The following is a 22,308-nucleotide window of genomic DNA, read 5'->3' as shown; positions in this document are numbered from 1 at the left end:
ATTTCATTAAGTATAAATATTATAATATGATTCCCAATTTTTTTTATTAAAATAATAATAATAATTTTTTTTTTATTAGGTGTGATAGTATCTATTTCATCTTTGAATTAATTCCAATTAGTATATTTTTAGATTTTACAAATTTTCGTGATATATCAAGCAAAGATTTGTAAATGTCTTATAATAATTTGATTTGAAAGAAAGTCGACTTTATAAAAGTAGGCAAAGTTTATAATTTGTTTATTTTTTTATCTCGGTTAACCATCATATTCTGACACGGAATTCCGTCAGAGTAACGTTAGGTTGTTATTTTTAACCAACCTAACTAGGTTTTTTTCCTTTCCGAATCTGAATACCTGATCGTCAATTACTTGATCCACAATTTGATCTGTGCTGATCTATGTGCCGCCGGGCGCCGGGATTCAGAATAGGTAGGTACGCAGCAAATAGTCATATCTTCTTGCCATTAAAAAAAAAAAAAATTGTGCGCAATTTTAGAATGACATCTGACATTGACAGCTAGGTGAGGGGGGGATTTTATCAACACAACAAACCTTTGTTCGTCTGTGACATCTGTGATTGTTTATATCTATTTGTTTTTTGACGCATTATTTATAGCCACTGTCGACTGTCGTGATAGTTTTGTTGCGTCCGTTCGTAAATATGTCCGAGGCTACGGAAAGTGACCCAATTCCAACTTCTAGCGATATTTCTATCATAACCGATGTTAAAGAAGACGAAGGGCCTTCGCCTAAAAAGCGTAAGACTGCCTTCGACGAAGAGCCATCTGAGAAGTTAGAACATAGGCTGGGCGGCATTCTGTGTTGCGCAGTTTGTCTGGATCTGCCTCCTGCTGCCGTATATCAGGTATTCCAAAACAGCTGATATTTATTAACCGCGAATATCAGCTGTTTTTTATATTTTTATTATTGCGAAACATGTTTAAAGTTACAAAGAGCACTTCCTACGCAATTCATATTTGGTAAAGTTACGAAAATGTCGTAATATAAATGAATACGTTGTATGTAAGCGGTTTCGGTTTTGTCATGTCGATCGAATGTACGTTTTATCGCCGTATTTTAAACATTGTCTTCGAAATTGACCTAGATTTCTGTATACGATGTTATAGATAAATAAATATTAAGTTACATATATTGTGATATAGAATAAGCTAATTCTAGTCTGTATGATCTCATAGAAATAAATGTAAGCATGTATTGTTGCACAAATTTTACATCAATAAAGAAATGTTTCAGATATATAGTTCGTTCTTTATTGAGATTCCTTAGATAATCCCATCCCTCCATGATATCATAAACATCACATCATAATTTAAGCAAAGATCATTAAAAATCAATTAAAAGTTTCAATATACATTTGCTTATATTATAGAAAACATTAATGATTATCTATCTCATATATATTATTGATTCAATGAATGACACTAGTAACAAAGACTTTAATAATAAATTAACTTCAATTCAGTATAATATAACAAAATCTAGTCCGTCAGTTACCTATCACAAATCATTATTGTTCTATTGCAATAGTACTTATGTATAGTTTGATTTCAGGATCTTCAAAAATGGGGAAGAGGTAGAAAGAAACACATTACTCTACATAAACACTAAACAACATCATTACATTTTAAGCTTTTAATAAAAAAATACTTTAGTTGAACATTTTTGAACCAATAGAGATAATTTTTAAAATATTCAGTTCTTATATTTTGCAATACACAAATATTCAAGTGAATGAAACACTAAACATTATGTAATCATTTAGTCGCCAACCAATGCATGAATATTGAATGCCTTCTACCTTGCAGTGTAGCAATGGGCACCTGATGTGCGCCCCTTGCTTCACACACCTGCTCGCTGACGCACGTCTCCGCGACGAGTCGGCGACTTGCCCGAACTGTCGTGTGGAGATATCCAAGACCTCAGCGTCCAGGAACCTGGCTGTGGAGAAGACGGTCTCCGAACTGCCCTCTGAGTGCAAGCACTGCACTCGCGTCTTCCCGCGACATTCGCTGCAGCACCATGAAGAAAAGACTTGCGAAGATAGGTAAGTAATAGTTTATAAATTTTTCTATATGCTTCTGCGTTTTGGTAAAAAAATCCTTTATAGGGGTATCTTTCCAAATAAAACCTGACTATATTTTCGACACTGGTCAATGGTTTCAATTAAATGAAGCTTAAAATCCCAGTTGAATAGATAGCTTAGTAAAAATAAGTAAAGCATATGCTCAAAAGATACATTTATTTCATAGTCCTGTAGTATTTTTTTTAAACATCCTATATGACTAAGAAGAATTGACCTAATGTTATTGACTGAATTGTGGCATGATGCTCTCGTGTTTAGATAGCAATTCAGTTATCAGTCATTTGAAATAGTATCTAGCTTGCATATTACGGGGATTACTTCCGATACTGTAATCTTTTATTGAATGATGTTATCTTAATTCATATACTTTTTTTTTAGATTGCGAAATGATAAATTTGTTTAAGCGAAAATAAATTGGCGAAAGTAATTTCGATAAATGGAATGTGCAAATATCGCATTAGTATCTTCGAAGGTATTCTCGACAAAGCTATTAGACTGTAAGGTTCAGTAAGCCAGTTAAATCCGACCCCTGCTTTGTCCCGCAGGCCGTACAAGTTCACGCAACTGACGGTGGACATAGCGCCACATAAGGCTCTCAGTGGTTTGGTTCGCATTGTGGCCAATGTGTATGGCTTCCTGTTGTCCTTCTTCAGAAGAAGCTACCTCATCTCCGAGGTCACGGCACACAAGCGTCGTAGGTACCGCAGGTGTGTGCTGTGTATTTCGGCCTTATTAACGCTTAGTGTTCGATTATGGTCCAGGAGCATACCATGAGTTACGATTTTATTACAGGTATGCTCTGAGAGCAGGATTGATAAGTGCTGTGGATGGCTTCGCTTTCCTGTCTCTCTGTCCTAATGTCTATAATTGAATGGTAATATCGTGGTACGCCACCTGGTCATAATTGATTGCCTAACACAAAGGTCCGGTTAACTAACATACAAGTTAAGCGCTTTATAACATGCTATAATGCGAACCAAACTTATTAGTTGTCTAAATTGTGTTTCATTCACCTATATCACAGAAAGTAACTGTAGATGTGTGTAAAATTACATCGTTTTTCTAAGAAATTGACACAGTTTGATATCACATATTTTAATACGTAAGTAAGCAATTGGGTGCCATCTAAACACATCATTACCATTTTCCTTTTTCTACTTTCCAAGGCTGAATTCCAAAAAAAAATACTCCTTATCAGATCAACCAATTGGCTGGTAGTAAGAAAGACCAAAGTAGGATTTATTGGTCACTATAGTTCACTATAGTTCGTATATATAGTATAACAGACGATAAATTTTTCCATTTCGAACCGGATAATTCGGTATCCTATGTTTACGAAGAAAATATTATGCATTTTCGTCATACCGAATTTCTTAATTATTGTTAAAAAGGAAAAAGATGTGGATGTGTGCTAATAGGTGTAGGAAAGAACTTAGTACGACGATGAACATTTCATGGCTTTAACATTTTGAATCTGAATGATGTGATTACCAAGGTATAATACTATATGGGCTAAACAGGATTACAAACTAAGTTAACAAGCGTATGTTTGCCTGCATTGTTGTCATTATACCAAGAATAACTACAACGACAGTGTGCAAAGATGAGAGATCAGGGACAGCATATAGTGCATTTAAATCGGCTTGAGATTTCATGAGTAAGCTCACCCAGGATTCGAACCCAGAATCTTGAAATTCTAAACTGAATCGATTTGTTATTAATTCGCAATGTTTGAGTAGTTTGGATTTGGATCATGTAATAATTTTAGAACCAATTGCGAATTTTAGTATAAATCAAAAACAATAATGTTACGAAGTTTGTTAGCTTGATGTGGTGCTGGTTGCTTGGTTTTGAATAAGTTTTCAATAAGTGGAGAGGAATAATTTCTTTGAGCTATAGCAACAGAAACAACTTTGATGCTGGTGAATGCCAGGGTGACAGGGTGCCCGGGTATGATTGAGATATTGAACCATTTCATTAGAGTTGGGTTAGACTAAGTTGACATGAAATTGTGGTCTTTCTCGTCGGTCGAGTATGTGTTTTTGAGGGTATCGGCTTGTTTGTGTTTGTGCCTAGCTAGTGAGACCAGCATACTATTTTTGGCATTGGCCAGGTTGACAGGATATTTTTTTCCAACATCGGTTTTCCATAACCGATGTTGGAAACAAATCAGTGCTGTCACTGTTTTGTCCAAATAGATAGGAATAGTGCCATAATATTGTGGCATCGGTCACACTGACGGGGTATGATTGATGGAGCTATTCAAACAAGTTTATGGCTAGGAATGAGAACAATAGCATAATATTCAATTGTTTGCCAAATTAACGGTTTATAATTTATGTAGAAGTTGTAAATAGACAGGAATAGCGGCATAACACTCCGGTGTCGGCCAGGTTGACGGGGTGTGGTTTTGGGGCTATTCGAACAAGTTTGTCACTAGGGAGTGAGAATGGTGACTATAATATTGTTGGCATCGGCCAGGATGACGGGTTGCCGGTTCGCGTGCATCGGGTGCGGCTGGCGCGGGCCGGCGCACGAGGCGCGCGCGCACGAGGCGGGCTGCGCGGCGCCGCGCCGCTCGGCCGGCGACGTGCTGGCCGTGCTGGCCGAGCGGGACCAGGCCGCCGCCGACCAGCTGCGCATCTACACGCAGATATTCGACCTGCTGTCCTATGAGAAGATCACCTTTAATGGTAGGTTTGCTGTTTGGCTCTTATTGGAGAACATTTAACACGGAGTTTTTTTGACTCGTTTATTGTTTTAGGTAGGAATTGGAAGCAAAATACTTTTTTGTGTTGTTTTTTATGACTAAAATAAAGGTGACTTTTTCAAATTCAAATTCAAATTCAAATTATATTTATTTGCAAGAATGTAGTTACAAATTATAGATGTTTTTAATTACAATATTATGTCGCTAATACATTCTACCCATTGATTGGGTGTGCAAATATTGAAAAAGAAAGTTGATTAGTCTAATTACAATTCAATTTTCACAATTACGCGAACGCACTACGATTAACACGATTATATCACACACTTATCACACACAATTCAGTTTACACTACTTAAAAGTCATAAATTCTTCAATGTCATAAAATTGTTTCACCATCAACCAGTTCGTCAGTTTATTTTTGAAAAAATTTACTGGTAGTTCCTTGAAATTGTCCGGTATTTTATTATATATTTTAATAGCCATAAATATTACACTGTTTTTAGCTTTGTTAATTCTACACGTTGGGAAATGTAATTTGTTTTGGTATCTTGTCAACATATGCGAATTTACTTCTCCTTTCTTCTTAAAGTATTCCGGGTGATATTTTACAAATAAACATACTTCTTTTATGTACATGCAAGTTAAAGTAAGGAGGTTTCTTAAGATAAATAAAAAACAGAAAGCTTCTACAAAGTGGATTAAGCTCCCATACCGGTGAGTACGACTTAATTGAGAATTGAAATTTTATAGACAAATGATATCTTTAAAATTCATAAAATTTTGCTTTCTATCTTAGTTTTTAATTGATAAATAACTTAGAATAATCAACTTTGAAAACAATTTTTACACTTGTATTTAACGTGTCACCTCGAACATTCCAGACTTGCAACTGAAACCGTATCGCACCGAAGAGTTCGTGCACAAGCTGTACTACGAGACGCTGCGGTTCCCGTCGTTCGGCCACCAGTGGGTCGTGAAGGCGTTCATCAACAACAACCAGCCGCATCCCGCGCATGCTGCTCAGAGGGAGATCACTTACCAGGTGAGTGCAACACAACATACAAAAGACGAATGTTCGAATCCCAACGCAAAATCGTTTCGTTTTATTCGTATATCGTTTTATTTTTCTAGTGTTTGAAATTATTAAAATATCTGCTGCAAAGATATTCTTATCGAAAACAACAATCGGAAAAAGCTCCATAACAAGGGGCAGCCACCCTTAAATTCACACCGATTTCAGCACTAAATCATTTAATATCCAAACAATAAAATTATAATTTAATATTTCAAATTAAATTTTTGCCTATTCGTCTTCAATTAAAAAATAAAATAATTTCAATGCAATCAATCAATTTCAAAGAGCTCATAATGAAATATCAAGCCGCTGTTTCCAGCTGATCCTGAAGAGCAAGGCGCAGTGCGAGCTGGCGGTGCAGTGGGTGTGGGCGCGCGGGCCGTTCGGCGAGGCGCCCGTGCGGCCCCGCGTCGGCGCGCACACGTTCCGCGACGACGAGCCCGCGCCGCGCCCGCTGCCGCTCGCCGACCCGCACGACGCCAACCGCCTGCTGGCCAACAAGGCCATACACTGCAGGTGCGCACACGGCGCGGTGCACACGTGACGCAACGCAGCACAGCACGCAACGCTACACGTGATGCAACACAACATAGTACGCAACACTACTCAGAGCGTATAACATGTGAAACAAAAGCAACAGAGCGTGTTACACGTGCAACACAAGCAACAGAGCGTGTAATACGTTCCACACAAGCTACAGAGCGTGTAACACGTATGACACAAGCTACAGAGCGTATAACACGTGTGACACAAGGTACAGAGCGTGTAATACGTGCGACACAAGCTACAGAGCGTGTAATACGTGCGACACAAGTTACAGAGCCTATTACACGTTCCACACAAGCTACAGAGCGTGTAATACGTTCCACACAAGCTACAGAGCGTGTAACACGTATGACACAAGCTACAGAGCGTGTAATACGTTCCACACAAGCTACAGAGCGTGTAATACGTTCCACACAAGTTACAGAGCGTGTAACACGTATGACACAAGCTACAGAGCGTATAACACGTGTGACACAAGGTACAGAGCGTGTAATACGTGCGACACAAGCTACAGAGCGTGTAATACGTGCGACACAAGTTACAGAGCCTTTTACACGTTCCACACAAGCTACAGAGCGTGTAATACGTTCCACACAAGCTACAGAGCGTGTAACACGTTCCACACAAGCTACAGAGCGTGTAATACGTTCCACACAAGCTACAGAGCGTGTAACACGTATGACACAAGCTACAGAGCGTATAACACGTGTGACACAAGGTACAGAGCGTGTAATACGTGCGACACAAGCTACAGAGCGTGTAATACGTGCGACACAAGTTACAGAGCCTTTTACACGTTCCACACAAGCTACAGAGCGTGTAATACGTTCCACACAAGCTACAGAGCGTGTAACACGTATGACACAAGCTACAGAGCGTATAACACGTGTGACACAAGGTACAGAGCGTGTAATACGTGCGACACAAGCTACAGAGCGTGTAATACGTGCGACACAAGCTACAGAGCCTATTACACGTTCCACACAAGCTACAGAGCGTGTAATACGTTCCACACAAGCTACAGAGCGTGTAACACGTATGACACAAGCTACAGAGCGTATAACACGTGTGACACAAGGTACAGAGCGTGTAATACGTGCGACACAAGCTACAGAGCGTATTACACTTTCTACACAAGCTACAGAGCGTGGAACACGTGTGACACAAGCTACAGAGCGTGTAATACGTGTGACACAAGCTACAGAGCGTATAAAACGTGCGACACAAGCTACAGAGCGTGTAACACGTGCGACACATGCTACAGAGCGTATTACACGTGCGACACATGCTACAGAGCGTATAACACGTTCCACACAAGCTACAGAGCGTGTTATACGTTCCAAACAAGCTACAGAGCGTTTTACACGTTCCAAACAAGCTACAGAGCGTTTACACGTTCCACACAAGCTACAGAGCGTGTTACACGTGTGACACAAGCTACGGAGCGTATAACACGTGCGACACAAGCTACAGAGCGTGTAACACGTTCTATAGAGTAGATTACACGCACATCATACTTCACAGAGTAAGTACCACGTGCAACACAAGCTACAGAGCGTGTAACACGTACCACACAAGCTACAGAGCGTGTAATACGTTCCAAACAAGCTATAGAGCGTATTACACGTGTAACACAAGATACAGAAAGTGTAATACGTGCGACACAAGCTACAGACCGTATTACACGTTCCACACAAGCTACAGAGCGTGTAACACGTGTGACACAAGCTACAGAGCGTGTAATACGTGCGACACAAGCTATAGAGCGTATAACACGTGCAACACAAGCTACAGAGCTTATTACACGTTCCACGCAAGCTACAGCGCGTTTAACACGTTCCATACAAGCTTCAAAGCGTGCGACACGTGCGACACAACCTACAGAGCGTATTACACGTGCTACACAAGCTACAGAGCGTGTATCACGTGCGACACAAGCTACAGAGCGGGTAATACGTTCCATACAAGCTACAGAGCGTGTAACACGTGTGACACAATCTACAGAGCGTGTAATACGTGCGACACAAGCTACAGAGCGTATAACACGTGCAACACAAGCTACAGAGCCTATAACACGTTCCACACAAGCTACAGAGCGTGTAATACGTTCCACACAAGCTACAGAGCGTGTAATACGTGCGACACAAGCTACAGAGCGTATAACACGTGCAACACAAGCTACAGAGCCTATTACACGTTCCACACAAGCTACAGAGCGTGTAATACGTTCCACACAAGCTACAGAGCGTATTACACGTTCCACACAAGCTACAGAGCGTGTAATACGTTCCAAACAAGCTATAGACCGAATTACACGTGTAACACAAGATACAGAGCGTGTTATACGTGCGACACAAGCTACAGACCGTATTACACGTTCCACACAAGCTACAGAGCGTGTAATACGTTCCACACAAGCTACAGAGCGTGTAACACGTGCGACACAAGCTACAGAGCGTATTACACGTTCCACACAAGCTACAGAGCGTGTAACACGTGTGACACAAGCTACGGAGCGTATAACACGTGCGACACAAGCTACAGAGCGTGTAACACGTTCTATAGAGTAGATTACACGCACAACATACTTCACAGAGTACGTGCAACACAAGCTACAGAGCGTGTAACACGTTCCACACAAGCTACAGAGCGTGTAATACGTTCCAAACAAGCTATAGACCGAATTACACGTGTAACACAAGATACAGAGCGTGTAATACGTGCGACACAAGCTACAGACCGTATTACACGTTCCACACAAGCTACAGAGCGTGTTATACGTTCCACACAAGCTACAGAGCGTATTACACGTTCCACACAAGCTACAGAGCGTGTAACACGTGTGACACAAGCTACGGAGCGTATAACACGTGCGACACAAGCTACAGAGCGTGTAACACGTTCCACACAAGCTACAGAGCGTGTTATACGTTCCAAACAAGCTATAGACCAAATTACACGTGTAACACAAGAAACAGAGCGTGTAATACGTGCGACACAAGCTACAGACCGTATTACACGTTCCACACAAGCTACAGAGCGTGTAATACGTTCCACACAAGCTACAGAGCGTGTAACACGTGCGACACAAGCTACAGAGCGTATTACACGTTCCACACAAGCTACAGAGCGTGTTACACGTGCGACACAAGCTACAGAGCGTGTAATACGTGCGACACAAGCTAAAGACTGTATTACACGTTCCACACAAGCTACAGAGCGTGTAATACGTTCCATACAAGCTACGGAGCGTACAACACGTGTGACACAAGCTTCAGAGCGTGTTACACGTGCGATACAAGCTACAGAGCGTGTAACACGTGCGACACAAGCTACAGAGCGTATTACACGTTCCACACAAGCTACAGATTGAGTAATACGTTCCACACAAGCTACAGAGCGTGTTACACGTGCCCCACAAGCTACGGAGCGTATTACACGTGTAACACAAGATACAGAGCGTGTAATACGTGCGACACAAGCTAAAGACCGTATTACACGTTCCACACAAGCTACAGAGCGTGTAATACGTTCCACACAAGCGATAGTGCGTGTTACACGTGTGACACAAGCTACGGAGCGTACAACACGTGTGACACAAGCTTCAGAGCGTGTTACACGTACGATACAAGCTACAGAGCGTGTAACACGTGCGACACAAGCTACAGAGCGTATTACACGTGTAACACAAGATACAGAGCGTGTAATACGTGCGACACAAGCTAAAGACCGTATTACACGTTCCACACAAGCTACAGAGCGTGTAATACGTTCCACACAAGCTACAGTGCGTGTAACACGTGTGACACAAGCTACAGAGCGTGTAACACGTGTGACACAAGCTACGGAGCGTACAACACGTGTGACACAAGCTTCAGAGCGTGTTACACGTGCGATACAAGCTACAGAGCGTGTAACACGTGCGACACAAGCTACAGAGCGTATTACACGTGTAACACAAGATACAGAGCGTGTAATACGTGCGACACAAGCTAAAGACCGTATTACACGTTCCACACAAGCTACAGAGCGTGTAATACGTTCCACACAAGCTACAGTGCGTGTAACACGTGCGATACAAGCTACAGAGCGTGTAATTCGTTCCACACAAGCTACAGAGCGTATTACACGTTCCACACAAGCTACAGATTGAGTAATACGTTCCACACAAGCTACAGAGCGTGTTACACGTGCCCCACAAGCTACGGAGCGTGTAACACGTGCGACACATGCTACAGAGCGTATTACACGTTCCACACAATCTACAGAGCGTGTAATACGTGCGACACAAGCTACAGAGCGTATAACACGTGCAACACAAGCTACAGAGCCTATTACACGTTCCACACAAGCTACAGAGCGTGTAATACGTTCCACACAAGCTACAGAGCGTGTAATACGTGCGACACAAGCTACAGAGCATATAACACGTGCAACACAAGCTACAGAGCTTATTACACGTTCCACACAAGCTACAGAGCGTATAATACGTTCCAAACAAGCTACAGAGCGTGTAATACGTTCCACACAAGCTACAGAGCGTGTAACACGTGTGACACAAGCTACAGTGCGTGTAATACGTGCGACACAAGCTACAGAGCGTATAACACGTGCAACACAAGCTACAGAGCCTATTACACGTTCCACACAAGCTACAGAGCGTGTAACACGTGTGACACAAGCTATGGAGCGTATAATACGTGCGACACAAGCTACAGAGCGTGTAACACGTTCTATAGAGTAGATTACACGCACAACATACTTCACAGAGTAAGTACCACGTGCAACACAAGCTACAGAGCGTGTAACACGTTCCACACAAGCTACAGAGCGTGTAATACGTTCCAAACAAGCTATAGACCGAATTACACGTGTTACACAAGATACAGAGCGTGTTATACGTGCGACACAAGCTACAGACCGTATTACACGTTCCACACAAGCTACAGAGCGTGTAATACGTTCCACACAAGCTACAGAGCGTATAACACGTGCGACACAAGCTACAGAGCGTATTACACGTTCTACACAAGCTACAGAGCGTGTAACACGTGCGACACAAGCTACAGAGCGTGTAACATGTGCTACACAAGCTACAGAGCGTATTACACGTGTAACACAAGATACAGAGCGTGTAATACGTGCGACACAAGCTAAAGACCGTATTACACGTTCCACACAAGCTACAGAGCGTGTAATACGTTCCACACAAGCTACAGTGCGTGTAACACGTGTGACACAAGCTACGGAGCGTACAACACGTGTGACACAAGCTTCAGAGCGTGTTACACGTGCGATACAAGCTACAGAGCGTATTACACGTGTAACACAAGATACAGAGCGTGTAATACGTGCGACACAAGCTAAAGACCGTATTACACGTTCCACACAAGCTACAGAGCGTGTAATACGTTCCACACAAGCGATAGTGCGTGTTACACGTGTGACACAAGCTACGGAGCGTACAACACGTGTGACACAAGCTTCAGAGCGTGTTACACGTACGATACAAGCTACAGAGCGTGTAACACGTGCGACACAAGCTACAGAGCGTATTACACGTGTAACACAAGATACAGAGCGTGTAATACGTGCGACACAAGCTAAAGACCGTATTACACGTTCCACACAAGCTACAGAGCGTGTAATACGTTCCACACAAGCTACAGTGCGTGTAACACGTGTGACACAAGCTACAGAGCGTGTAACACGTGTGACACAAGCTACGGAGCGTACAACACGTGTGACACAAGCTTCAGAGCGTGTTACACGTGCGATACAAGCTACAGAGCGTGTAACACGTGCGACACAAGCTACAGAGCGTATTACACGTGTAACACAAGATACAGAGCGTGTAATACGTGCGACACAAGCTAAAGACCGTATTACACGTTCCACACAAGCTACAGAGCGTGTAATACGTTCCACACAAGCTACAGTGCGTGTAACACGTGCGATACAAGCTACAGAGCGTGTAATTCGTTCCACACAAGCTACAGAGCGTATTACACGTTCCACACAAGCTACAGATTGAGTAATACGTTCCACACAAGCTACAGAGCGTGTTACACGTGCCCCACAAGCTACGGAGCGTGTAACACGTGCGACACATGCTACAGAGCGTATTACACGTTCCACACAATCTACAGAGCGTGTAATACGTGCGACACAAGCTACAGAGCGTATAACACGTGCAACACAAGCTACAGAGCCTATTACACGTTCCACACAAGCTACAGAGCGTGTAATACGTTCCACACAAGCTACAGAGCGTGTAATACGTGCGACACAAGCTACAGAGCATATAACACGTGCAACACAAGCTACAGAGCTTATTACACGTTCCACACAAGCTACAGAGCGTATAATACGTTCCAAACAAGCTACAGAGCGTGTAATACGTTCCACACAAGCTACAGAGCGTGTAACACGTGTGACACAAGCTACAGTGCGTGTAATACGTGCGACACAAGCTACAGAGCGTATAACACGTGCAACACAAGCTACAGAGCCTATTACACGTTCCACACAAGCTACAGAGCGTGTAACACGTGTGACACAAGCTATGGAGCGTATAATACGTGCGACACAAGCTACAGAGCGTGTAACACGTTCTATAGAGTAGATTACACGCACAACATACTTCACAGAGTAAGTACCACGTGCAACACAAGCTACAGAGCGTGTAACACGTTCCACACAAGCTACAGAGCGTGTAATACGTTCCAAACAAGCTATAGACCGAATTACACGTGTTACACAAGATACAGAGCGTGTTATACGTGCGACACAAGCTACAGACCGTATTACACGTTCCACACAAGCTACAGAGCGTGTAATACGTTCCACACAAGCTACAGAGCGTATAACACGTGCGACACAAGCTACAGAGCGTATTACACGTTCCACACAAGCTACAGAGCGTGTAACACGTGCGACACAAGCTACAGAGCGTGTAACATGTGCTACACAAGCTACAGAGCGTATTACACGTGTAACACAAGATACAGAGCGTGTAATACGTGCGACACAAGCTAAAGACCGTATTACACGTTCCACACAAGCTACAGAGCGTGTAATACGTTCCACACAAGCTACAGTGCGTGTAACACGTGTGACACAAGCTACGGAGCGTACAACACGTGTGACACAAGCTTCAGAGCGTGTTACACGTGCGATACAAGCTACAGAGCGTGTAACACGTGCGACACAAGCTACAGAGCGTATTACACGTGTAACACAAGATACAGAGCGTGTAATACGTGAGACACAAGCTAAAGACCGTATTACACGTTCCACACAAGCTACAGAGTGTGTAATACGTTCCACACAAGCTTCAGTGCGTGTAACACGTGTGACACAAGCTACGGAGCGTGTTACACGTGCGATACAAGCTACAGAGCGTGTAACACGTGCAACACAATCTACAGAGCGTATAACACGTTCCACACAAGCTACAGATTAAGTAATACGTTCCACACAAGCTACAGAGCGTGTAACACGTGCGACACAAGCTACAGAGCGTATTACACGTTCCACACAAGCTACAGAGCGTGTAACACGTGCGACACAAGCTACAGAGCGTGTAACATGTGCTACACAAGCTACAGAGCGTATTACACGTGTAACACAAGATACAGAGCGTGTCATACGTTCCACACAAGCTACAGTGCGTGTAACACGTGTGACACAAGCTACGGAGCGTACAACACGTGTGACACAAGCTTCAGAGCGTGTTACACGTGCGATACAAGCTACAGAGCGTGTAACACGTGCGACACAAGCTACAGAGCGTATTACACGTTCCACACAAGCTACAGAGAGTGTATCACGTGCGACACAAGCTACAGAGCGTATTACACGTTCCACACAAGCTACAGAGCGTGTTACACGTGCCCCACAAGCTACGGAGCGTGTAACACGTGTGACACATGCTACAGAGCGTATTACACGTTCCACACAATCTACAGAGCGTGTATCACGTGCGACACAAGCAACAAAGCGTGTTACACGTGCGACACAAGCTACAGAGCCTATTACACGTTCCACACAAGCTACAGAGCGTATTACACGTTCCACACAAGCTACAGAGCGTGTAACACATGCTTCATAAGCTACAGAGCTCGTAACACGTACGACACAAGCTACAGAGCGTGTAACACGTGCAAAACAAGCTACAGAGCGTGTTACACGTTCCACACAAGCTACAGAGCGTGTAATACGTTCCACACAAGCTACAGAGCGTGTAATACGTTCCACACAAGCTACAGAGCGTGTTACACGTGCCCCACAAGCTACGGAGCGTGTAACACGTGCGACACATGCTACAGAGCGTATTACACGTTCCACACAATCTACAGAGCGTGTAATACGTGCGACACAAGCTACAGAGCGTATAACACGTGCAACACAAGCTACAGAGCCTATTACACGTTCCACACAAGCTACAGAGCGTGTAATACGTTCCACACAAGCTACAGAGCGTGTAATACGTGCGACACAAGCTACAGAGCATATAACACGTGCAACACAAGCTACAGAGCTTATTACACGTTCCACACAAGCTACAGAGCGTATAATACGTTCCAAACAAGCTACAGAGCGTGTAATACGTTCCACACAAGCTACAGAGCGTGTAACACGTGTGACACAAGCTACAGTGCGTGTAATACGTGCGACACAAGCTACAGAGCGTATAACACGTGCAACACAAGCTACAGAGCCTATTACACGTTCCACACAAGCTACAGAGCGTGTAACACGTGTGACACAAGCTATGGAGCGTATAATACGTGCGACACAAGCTACAGAGCGTGTAACACGTTCTATAGAGTAGATTACACGCACAACATACTTCACAGAGTAAGTACCACGTGCAACACAAGCTACAGAGCGTGTAACACGTTCCACACAAGCTACAGAGCGTGTAATACGTTCCAAACAAGCTATAGACCGAATTACACGTGTTACACAAGATACAGAGCGTGTTATACGTGCGACACAAGCTACAGACCGTATTACACGTTCCACACAAGCTACAGAGCGTGTAATACGTTCCACACAAGCTACAGAGCGTATAACACGTGCGACACAAGCTACAGAGCGTATTACACGTTCCACACAAGCTACAGAGCGTGTAACACGTGCGACACAAGCTACAGAGCGTGTAACATGTGCTACACAAGCTACAGAGCGTATTACACGTGTAACACAAGATACAGAGCGTGTAATACGTGCGACACAAGCTAAAGACCGTATTACACGTTCCACACAAGCTACAGAGCGTGTAATACGTTCCACACAAGCTACAGTGCGTGTAACACGTGTGACACAAGCTACGGAGCGTACAACACGTGTGACACAAGCTTCAGAGCGTGTTACACGTGCGATACAAGCTACAGAGCGTGTAACACGTGCGACACAAGCTACAGAGCGTATTACACGTGTAACACAAGATACAGAGCGTGTAATACGTGAGACACAAGCTAAAGACCGTATTACACGTTCCACACAAGCTACAGAGTGTGTAATACGTTCCACACAAGCTTCAGTGCGTGTAACACGTGTGACACAAGCTACGGAGCGTGTTACACGTGCGATACAAGCTACAGAGCGTGTAACACGTGCAACACAATCTACAGAGCGTATAACACGTTCCACACAAGCTACAGATTAAGTAATACGTTCCACACAAGCTACAGAGCGTGTAACACGTGCGACACAAGCTACAGAGCGTATTACACGTTCCACACAAGCTACAGAGCGTGTAACACGTGCGACACAAGCTACAGAGCGTGTAACATGTGCTACACAAGCTACAGAGCGTATTACACGTGTAACACAAGATACAGAGCGTGTCATACGTTCCACACAAGCTACAGTGCGTGTAACACGTGTGACACAAGCTACGGAGCGTACAACACGTGTGACACAAGCTTCAGAGCGTGTTACACGTGCGATACAAGCTACAGAGCGTGTAACACGTGCGACACAAGCTACAGAGCGTATTACACGTTCCACACAAGCTACAGAGAGTGTATCACGTGCGACACAAGCTACAGAGCGTATTACACGTTCCACACAAGCTACAGAGCGTGTTACACGTGCCCCACAAGCTACGGAGCGTGTAACACGTGTGACACATGCTACAGAGCGTATTACACGTTCCACACAATCTACAGAGCGTGTATCACGTGCGACACAAGCAACAAAGCGTGTTACACGTGCGACACAAGCTACAGAGCCTATTACACGTTCCACACAAGCTACAGAGCGTATTACACGTTCCACACAAGCTACAGAGCGTGTAACACATGCTTCATAAGCTACAGAGCTCGTAACACGTACGACACAAGCTACAGAGCGTGTAACACGTGCAAAACAAGCTACAGAGCGTGTTACACGTTCCACACAAGCTACAGAGCGTGTAATACGTTCCACACAAGCTACAGAGCGTGTAATACGTGCGACACAAGCTACAGAGCGTGTTACACGTGCAAAACAAGCTACAGAGCGTGTTACACGTTCCACACAAGCTACAGAGCGTGTAATACGTTTCACACAAGCTACAGAGCGTGTAATACGTGCGACACAAGCTACAGAGCGTATAACACGTGCAACACAAGCTACAGAGCTTATTACACGTTCCACACAAGCTACAGAGCGTGTAATACGTTCCACACAAGCTACAGAGCGTGTAATACGTGCGACACAAGCTACAGAGCGTATAACACGTGCAACACAAGCTACAGAGCTCATTACACGTTCCACACAAGCTACAGAGCGTATAATACGTTCCAAACAAGCTACAGAGCGTGTAATACGTTCCACACAAGCTACAGAGCGTGTAACACGTGTGACACAAGCTACAGTGCGTGTAATACGTGCGACACAAGCTACAGAGCGTATAACACGTGCAACACAAGCTACAGAGCGTGTAACACGTGTGACACAAGCTATGGAGCGTATAATACGTGCGACACAAGCTACAGAGCGTGTAACACGTTCTATAGAGTAGATTACACGCACAACATACTTCACAGAGTAAGTACCACGTGCAACACAAGCTACAGAGCGTGTAACACGTTCCACACAAGCTACAGAGCGTGTAATACGTTCCAAACAAGCTATAGACCGAATTACACGTGTAACACAAGCTTCAGAGCGTGTAACACGTGCGACATAAGCTACAGAGCGTATTACACGTTCTACACAAGCTACAGAGAGTGTATCACGTGCGACACAAGCTACAGAGCGTATTACACGTTCCACACAAGCTACAGATTGAGTAATACGTTCCACACAAGCTACAGAGCGTGTTACACGTGCCCCACAAGCTACGGAGCGTGTAACACGTGCGACACATGCTACAGAGCATATTACACATTCCACACAATCTACAGAGCGTGTATCACGTGCGACACAAGCTACAAAGCGTGTTACACGTGCGACACAAGCTACAGAGCCTATTACACGTTCCACACAAGCTACAGAGCGTATTACACGTTCCACACAAGCTACAGATCGTGTAACACATGCTACATAAGCTACAGAGCGTGTAACACGTACGACACAAGCTACAGAGCATATAACACGTGCAACACAAGCTACAGAGCTTATTACACGTTCCACACAAGCTACAGAGCGTATAATACGTTCCAAACAAGCGACAGAGCGTGTAATACGTTCCACACAAGCTACAGAGCGTGTAACACGTGTGACACAAGCTACAGTGCGTGTAATACGTGCGACACAAGCTACAGAGCGTATAACACGTGCAACACAAGCTACAGAGCCTATTACACGTTCCACACGAGCTACAGAGCGTGTAACACGTGTGACACAAGCTATGGAGCGTATAATACGTGCGACACAAGCTACAGAGTGTGTAACACGTTCTATAGAGTAGATTACACGCACAACATACTTCACAGAGTAAGTACCACGTGCAACACAAGCTACAGAGCGTGTAACACGTTTCTCACAAGCTACAGAGCGTGTAATACGTTCCAAACAAGCTATAGACCGAATTACACGTGTAACACAAGATACAGAGCGTGTTATACGTGCGACACAAGCTACAGACCGTATTACACGTTCCACACAAGCTACAGAGCGTGTAATACGTTCCACACAAGCTACAGAGCGTGTAACACGTGCGACACAAGCTACAGAGCGTATTACACGTTCCACACAAGCTACAGAGCGTGTAACACGTGCGACACAAGCTACAGAGCGTGTAACATGTGCTACACAAGCTACAGAGCGTATTACACGTGTAACACAAGATACAGAGCGTGTAATACGTGCGACACAAGCTAAAGACCGTATTACACGTTCCACACAAGCTACAGAGCGTGTCATACGTTCCACACAAGCTGCAGTGCGTGTAACACGTGTGACACAAGCTACGGAGCGTACAACACGTGTGACACAAGCTTCAGAGCGTGTTACACGTGCGATACAAGCTACAGAGCGTGTAACACGTGCGACATAAGCTACAGAGCGTATTACACGTTCCACACAAGCTACAGAGAGTGTATCACGTGCGACACAAGCTACAGAGCGTATTACACGTTCCACACAAGCTACAGATTGAGTAATACGTTCCACACAAGCTACAGAGCGTGTTACACGTGCCCCACAAGCTACGGAGCGTGTAACACGTGCGACACATGCTACAGAGCATATTACACATTCCACACAATCTACAGAGCGTGTATCACGTGCGACACAAGCTACAAAGCGTGTTACACGTGCGACACAAGCTACAGAGCCTATTACACATTCCACACAAGCTACAGAGCGTATTACACGTTCCACACAAGCTACAGAGCGTGTAACACATGCTACATAAGCTACAGAGCGTGTAACACGTACGACACAAGCTACAGAGCGTGTAACACGTGCAAAACAAGCTACAGAGCGTGTTACACGTTCCACACAAGCTACAGAGCGTGTAATACGTTCCACACAAGCTACAGAGCGTGTAATACGTGCGACACAAGCTACAGAGCGTATAACACGTGCAACACAAACTACAGAGCTTATTACACGTTCCACACAAGCTACAGAGCGTGTAATACGTTCCAAACAAGCTACAGAGCGTGTAATACGTTTCACACAAGCTACAGAGCGTGTAACACGTGTGACACAAGCTACAGAGCGTGTCATACGTGCGACACAAGCTACAGAGCGTATAACACGTGCAACACAAGCTACAGAGTTATTACACGTTCCACACAAGCTACAGAGCGTGTAACACGTGTGACACAAGCTATGGAGTGTATAATACGTGCGACACAAGCTACAGAGCGTGTAACACGTTCTATAGAGTAGATTACACGCACAACATACTTCACAGAGTAACTACCACGTGCAACACAAGCTACAGAGCGTGTAACACGTTCCACACAAGCTACAGAGCGTGTAATACGTTCCAAACAAGCTACAGACCGTATTACACGTTCCACACAAGCTACAGAGCGTGTAATACGTTCCACATAAGCTGCAGAGCGTGTAACACGTGCGACACAAGCTACAGAGCGTATTACACGTTCCACACAAGCTACAGAGCGTGTAACACGTGCGACACAAGCTACAGAGCGTGTAACATGTGCTACACAAGCTACAGAGCGTATTACACGTGTAACACAAGATACAGAGCGTGTAATACGTTCCACACAAGCTACAGTGCGTGTAACACGTGTGACACAAGCTACGGAGCGCACAACACGTGTGACACAAGCTTCAGAGCGTGTTACACGTGCGATACAAGCTACAAAGCGTGTAACACGTGCGACACAAGCTACAGAGCGTATTACACGTTCCACACAAGCTACAGAGAGTGTATCACGTGCGACACAAGCTACAAAGCGTGTTACACGTGCGACACAAGCTACAGAGCCTATTACACGTTCCACACAAGCTACAGAGCGCATTACACGTTCCACACAAGCTACAGAGCGTGTAACACATGCTACATAAGCTACAGAGCGTGTAACACGTACGACACAAGCTACAGAGCGTGTTACACGTGCAAAACAAGCTACAAAGCGTGTTACACGTGCGATACAAGCTACAGTGCGTGTAACACGTGTGACACAAGCTACAGAGCGTGTAACACGTGCGACACAAGCTACAGAGCGTATAACACGTGCGACATAAGCTATAGAGCATATTACACGTTCCACACAATCTACAGAGCGTGTTACACTTGCGACACAAACTACAGAGTTAGTAGATACACACAATAAATAAAATAAAAATGTTTTACATGTATAATTAATACTCAATAAGTTTTTTTTTGTTGCAGGCTCATCATGTTTCTGACGACGAAGTAATATATTATCGTCTGGCTTGTTTTAAAAGTTGCGTTTCGTTTGTTTCCGTAACCAAAGATCACAAAAATGCATTTTTTACTTTTTGACCAATTTATTGCAAAGAATAATATTTATACGACGTAATTCCATTTACCTTTTTTTAACTTGCACTGACTAATGTTATGATTTGCTGTTGGTTATTGGGTTAAATAGAATTGAAGCTAATTTAGATAAAATTTTATACTTGGAGATTGTTTTAAGTACAAAATTAATGGTTTGAGACCATTGTAGTTAGTAATTTAGCTAATTATTGAAGATGTGAGTGAAGCGAGATTTCACTATATTTTGGGAAGTTTTTCAATGCTCTTTACACCACGTAAAGCCTGGTGATGAAATCAAGTGTTTATATAAGTTTAATTATTTGGGCATTGTATCTTAGAGATTATTTAAGACCACAAAAATGTATTTATTATAATTTGAAAGTGTAATATAAATTGTGTGTATCGAGTCGACTGAGTTTTGATTTTATTAGCCATATTATTGTATGTATTTAGTATGTAGTTATTTTCGGTTCTGAATAAAACAACTACAGTTTTACAAGGTTTTTTATTTTTATCCCACAAGTGTAACCCTGCTTTAATAAACATAAAAACGAACAGAAAAATAATCTATGATTAATCCTAATAATATTTGAATACATTAACGATCATAATATTCTATTCTATTCCATGGCAGTCAGCTTCTGCTAAACTTCTAAAAAGCTTATAAAATCTTAATTTTCACATTGAGTACCTAATCAGAAATCAAGTCGGATAATATAATAGGAAAAAAGAGATAAATTTTTTGTAGTATTATTTTAACTCAAAAAGTACGAGACCGATTTCAAAAATTATTTTAACTTGAGAAAGCTGTAATACAAACTAGACACACATCTCTGGTGGAATCGCAGCCTTAGACTAGATTTTGACTTTGTAGTTCTGTACACTTATTTATCAAGGATTGGGGACAATACAATAATTTCATGAGTGCAACCTTGATTTTTAGGTCTCTTAAACTATGTTAATTTTTAAAGAACTCTTAAATTATTAAATAATTTTGTTTCAATTTACTAGAACCACTTTTTATCAATTGAGAATCGAACTTTACAATATGCGGTATCCTGCGACTCACGGCACCCTAGGTGAAATTAGCCTATAAGCAACTGAAAAAGAAATTGGTCACCCATCCAATTTCTGACTGTGACAACCGTTGCTTGCCCTCGATTTTTAATATTTTTTTGTTATATTGGCTACACATCATATCTAAAGAATTCAAACTATCGCGGTTCATGAGATACAGCTTGGTGACAGACAGACGGACATACGAATAGACAGATGGACAGCGAAGTCTTAGTAATAGGGTCCTGTTTTACCCTTTAGGTACGGAACCCTAAAATACTAAGGTATCTTGCTCTTTTATACAGCTGAAATAAATTTATCTATGTTTCGCTGTGATTTTTCGGAAACTTACTGGCTACTTTTCTATCTGCGACCGCGTAAATAGGTTCG

General features: G+C 43.2%; 1 protein-coding gene across 3 annotated transcripts; it reads left to right on the top strand.

Moving 5' to 3' along the window:
- Nucleotides 1–578: 578 nt before the first annotated feature.
- LOC149902051 (zinc finger TRAF-type-containing protein 1 homolog) lies at nucleotides 579–21,361 on the top strand. Of its 3 annotated transcripts, XM_090110986.1 has the most exons (7): nucleotides 579–867; nucleotides 1,829–2,067; nucleotides 2,652–2,813; nucleotides 4,588–4,799; nucleotides 5,701–5,861; nucleotides 6,214–6,410; nucleotides 20,755–21,361. In XM_090110986.1, exons 1-7 carry the CDS (start codon nucleotides 664–666, stop codon nucleotides 20,780–20,782), a joined length of 1,203 nt encoding a protein of 400 aa, XP_089967112.1. In that variant the 5' UTR covers nucleotides 579–663; the 3' UTR covers nucleotides 20,783–21,361. The 3 variants fall into 3 exon arrangements, with proteins under 3 accessions (XP_089967112.1, XP_089967114.1, XP_089967113.1); XM_090110988.1 differs by lacking the exon at nucleotides 2,652–2,813; XM_090110987.1 differs by lacking the exon at nucleotides 6,214–6,410.
- The last annotated feature ends 947 nt before the right edge of the window (nucleotides 21,362–22,308 follow it).

This window comes from Colias eurytheme, chromosome 16, assembly GCF_061535395.1.
Source record: "Colias eurytheme isolate Ceu_HAF_F1 chromosome 16, ilColEury1 Martin Lab GWU primary, whole genome shotgun sequence".
NCBI classification, from domain to species: domain Eukaryota; kingdom Metazoa; phylum Arthropoda; class Insecta; order Lepidoptera; family Pieridae; genus Colias; species Colias eurytheme.
The sequence above is the reverse complement of the archived record's forward strand: the minus strand, read 5'-3'. Positions and strand labels throughout refer to the sequence as shown.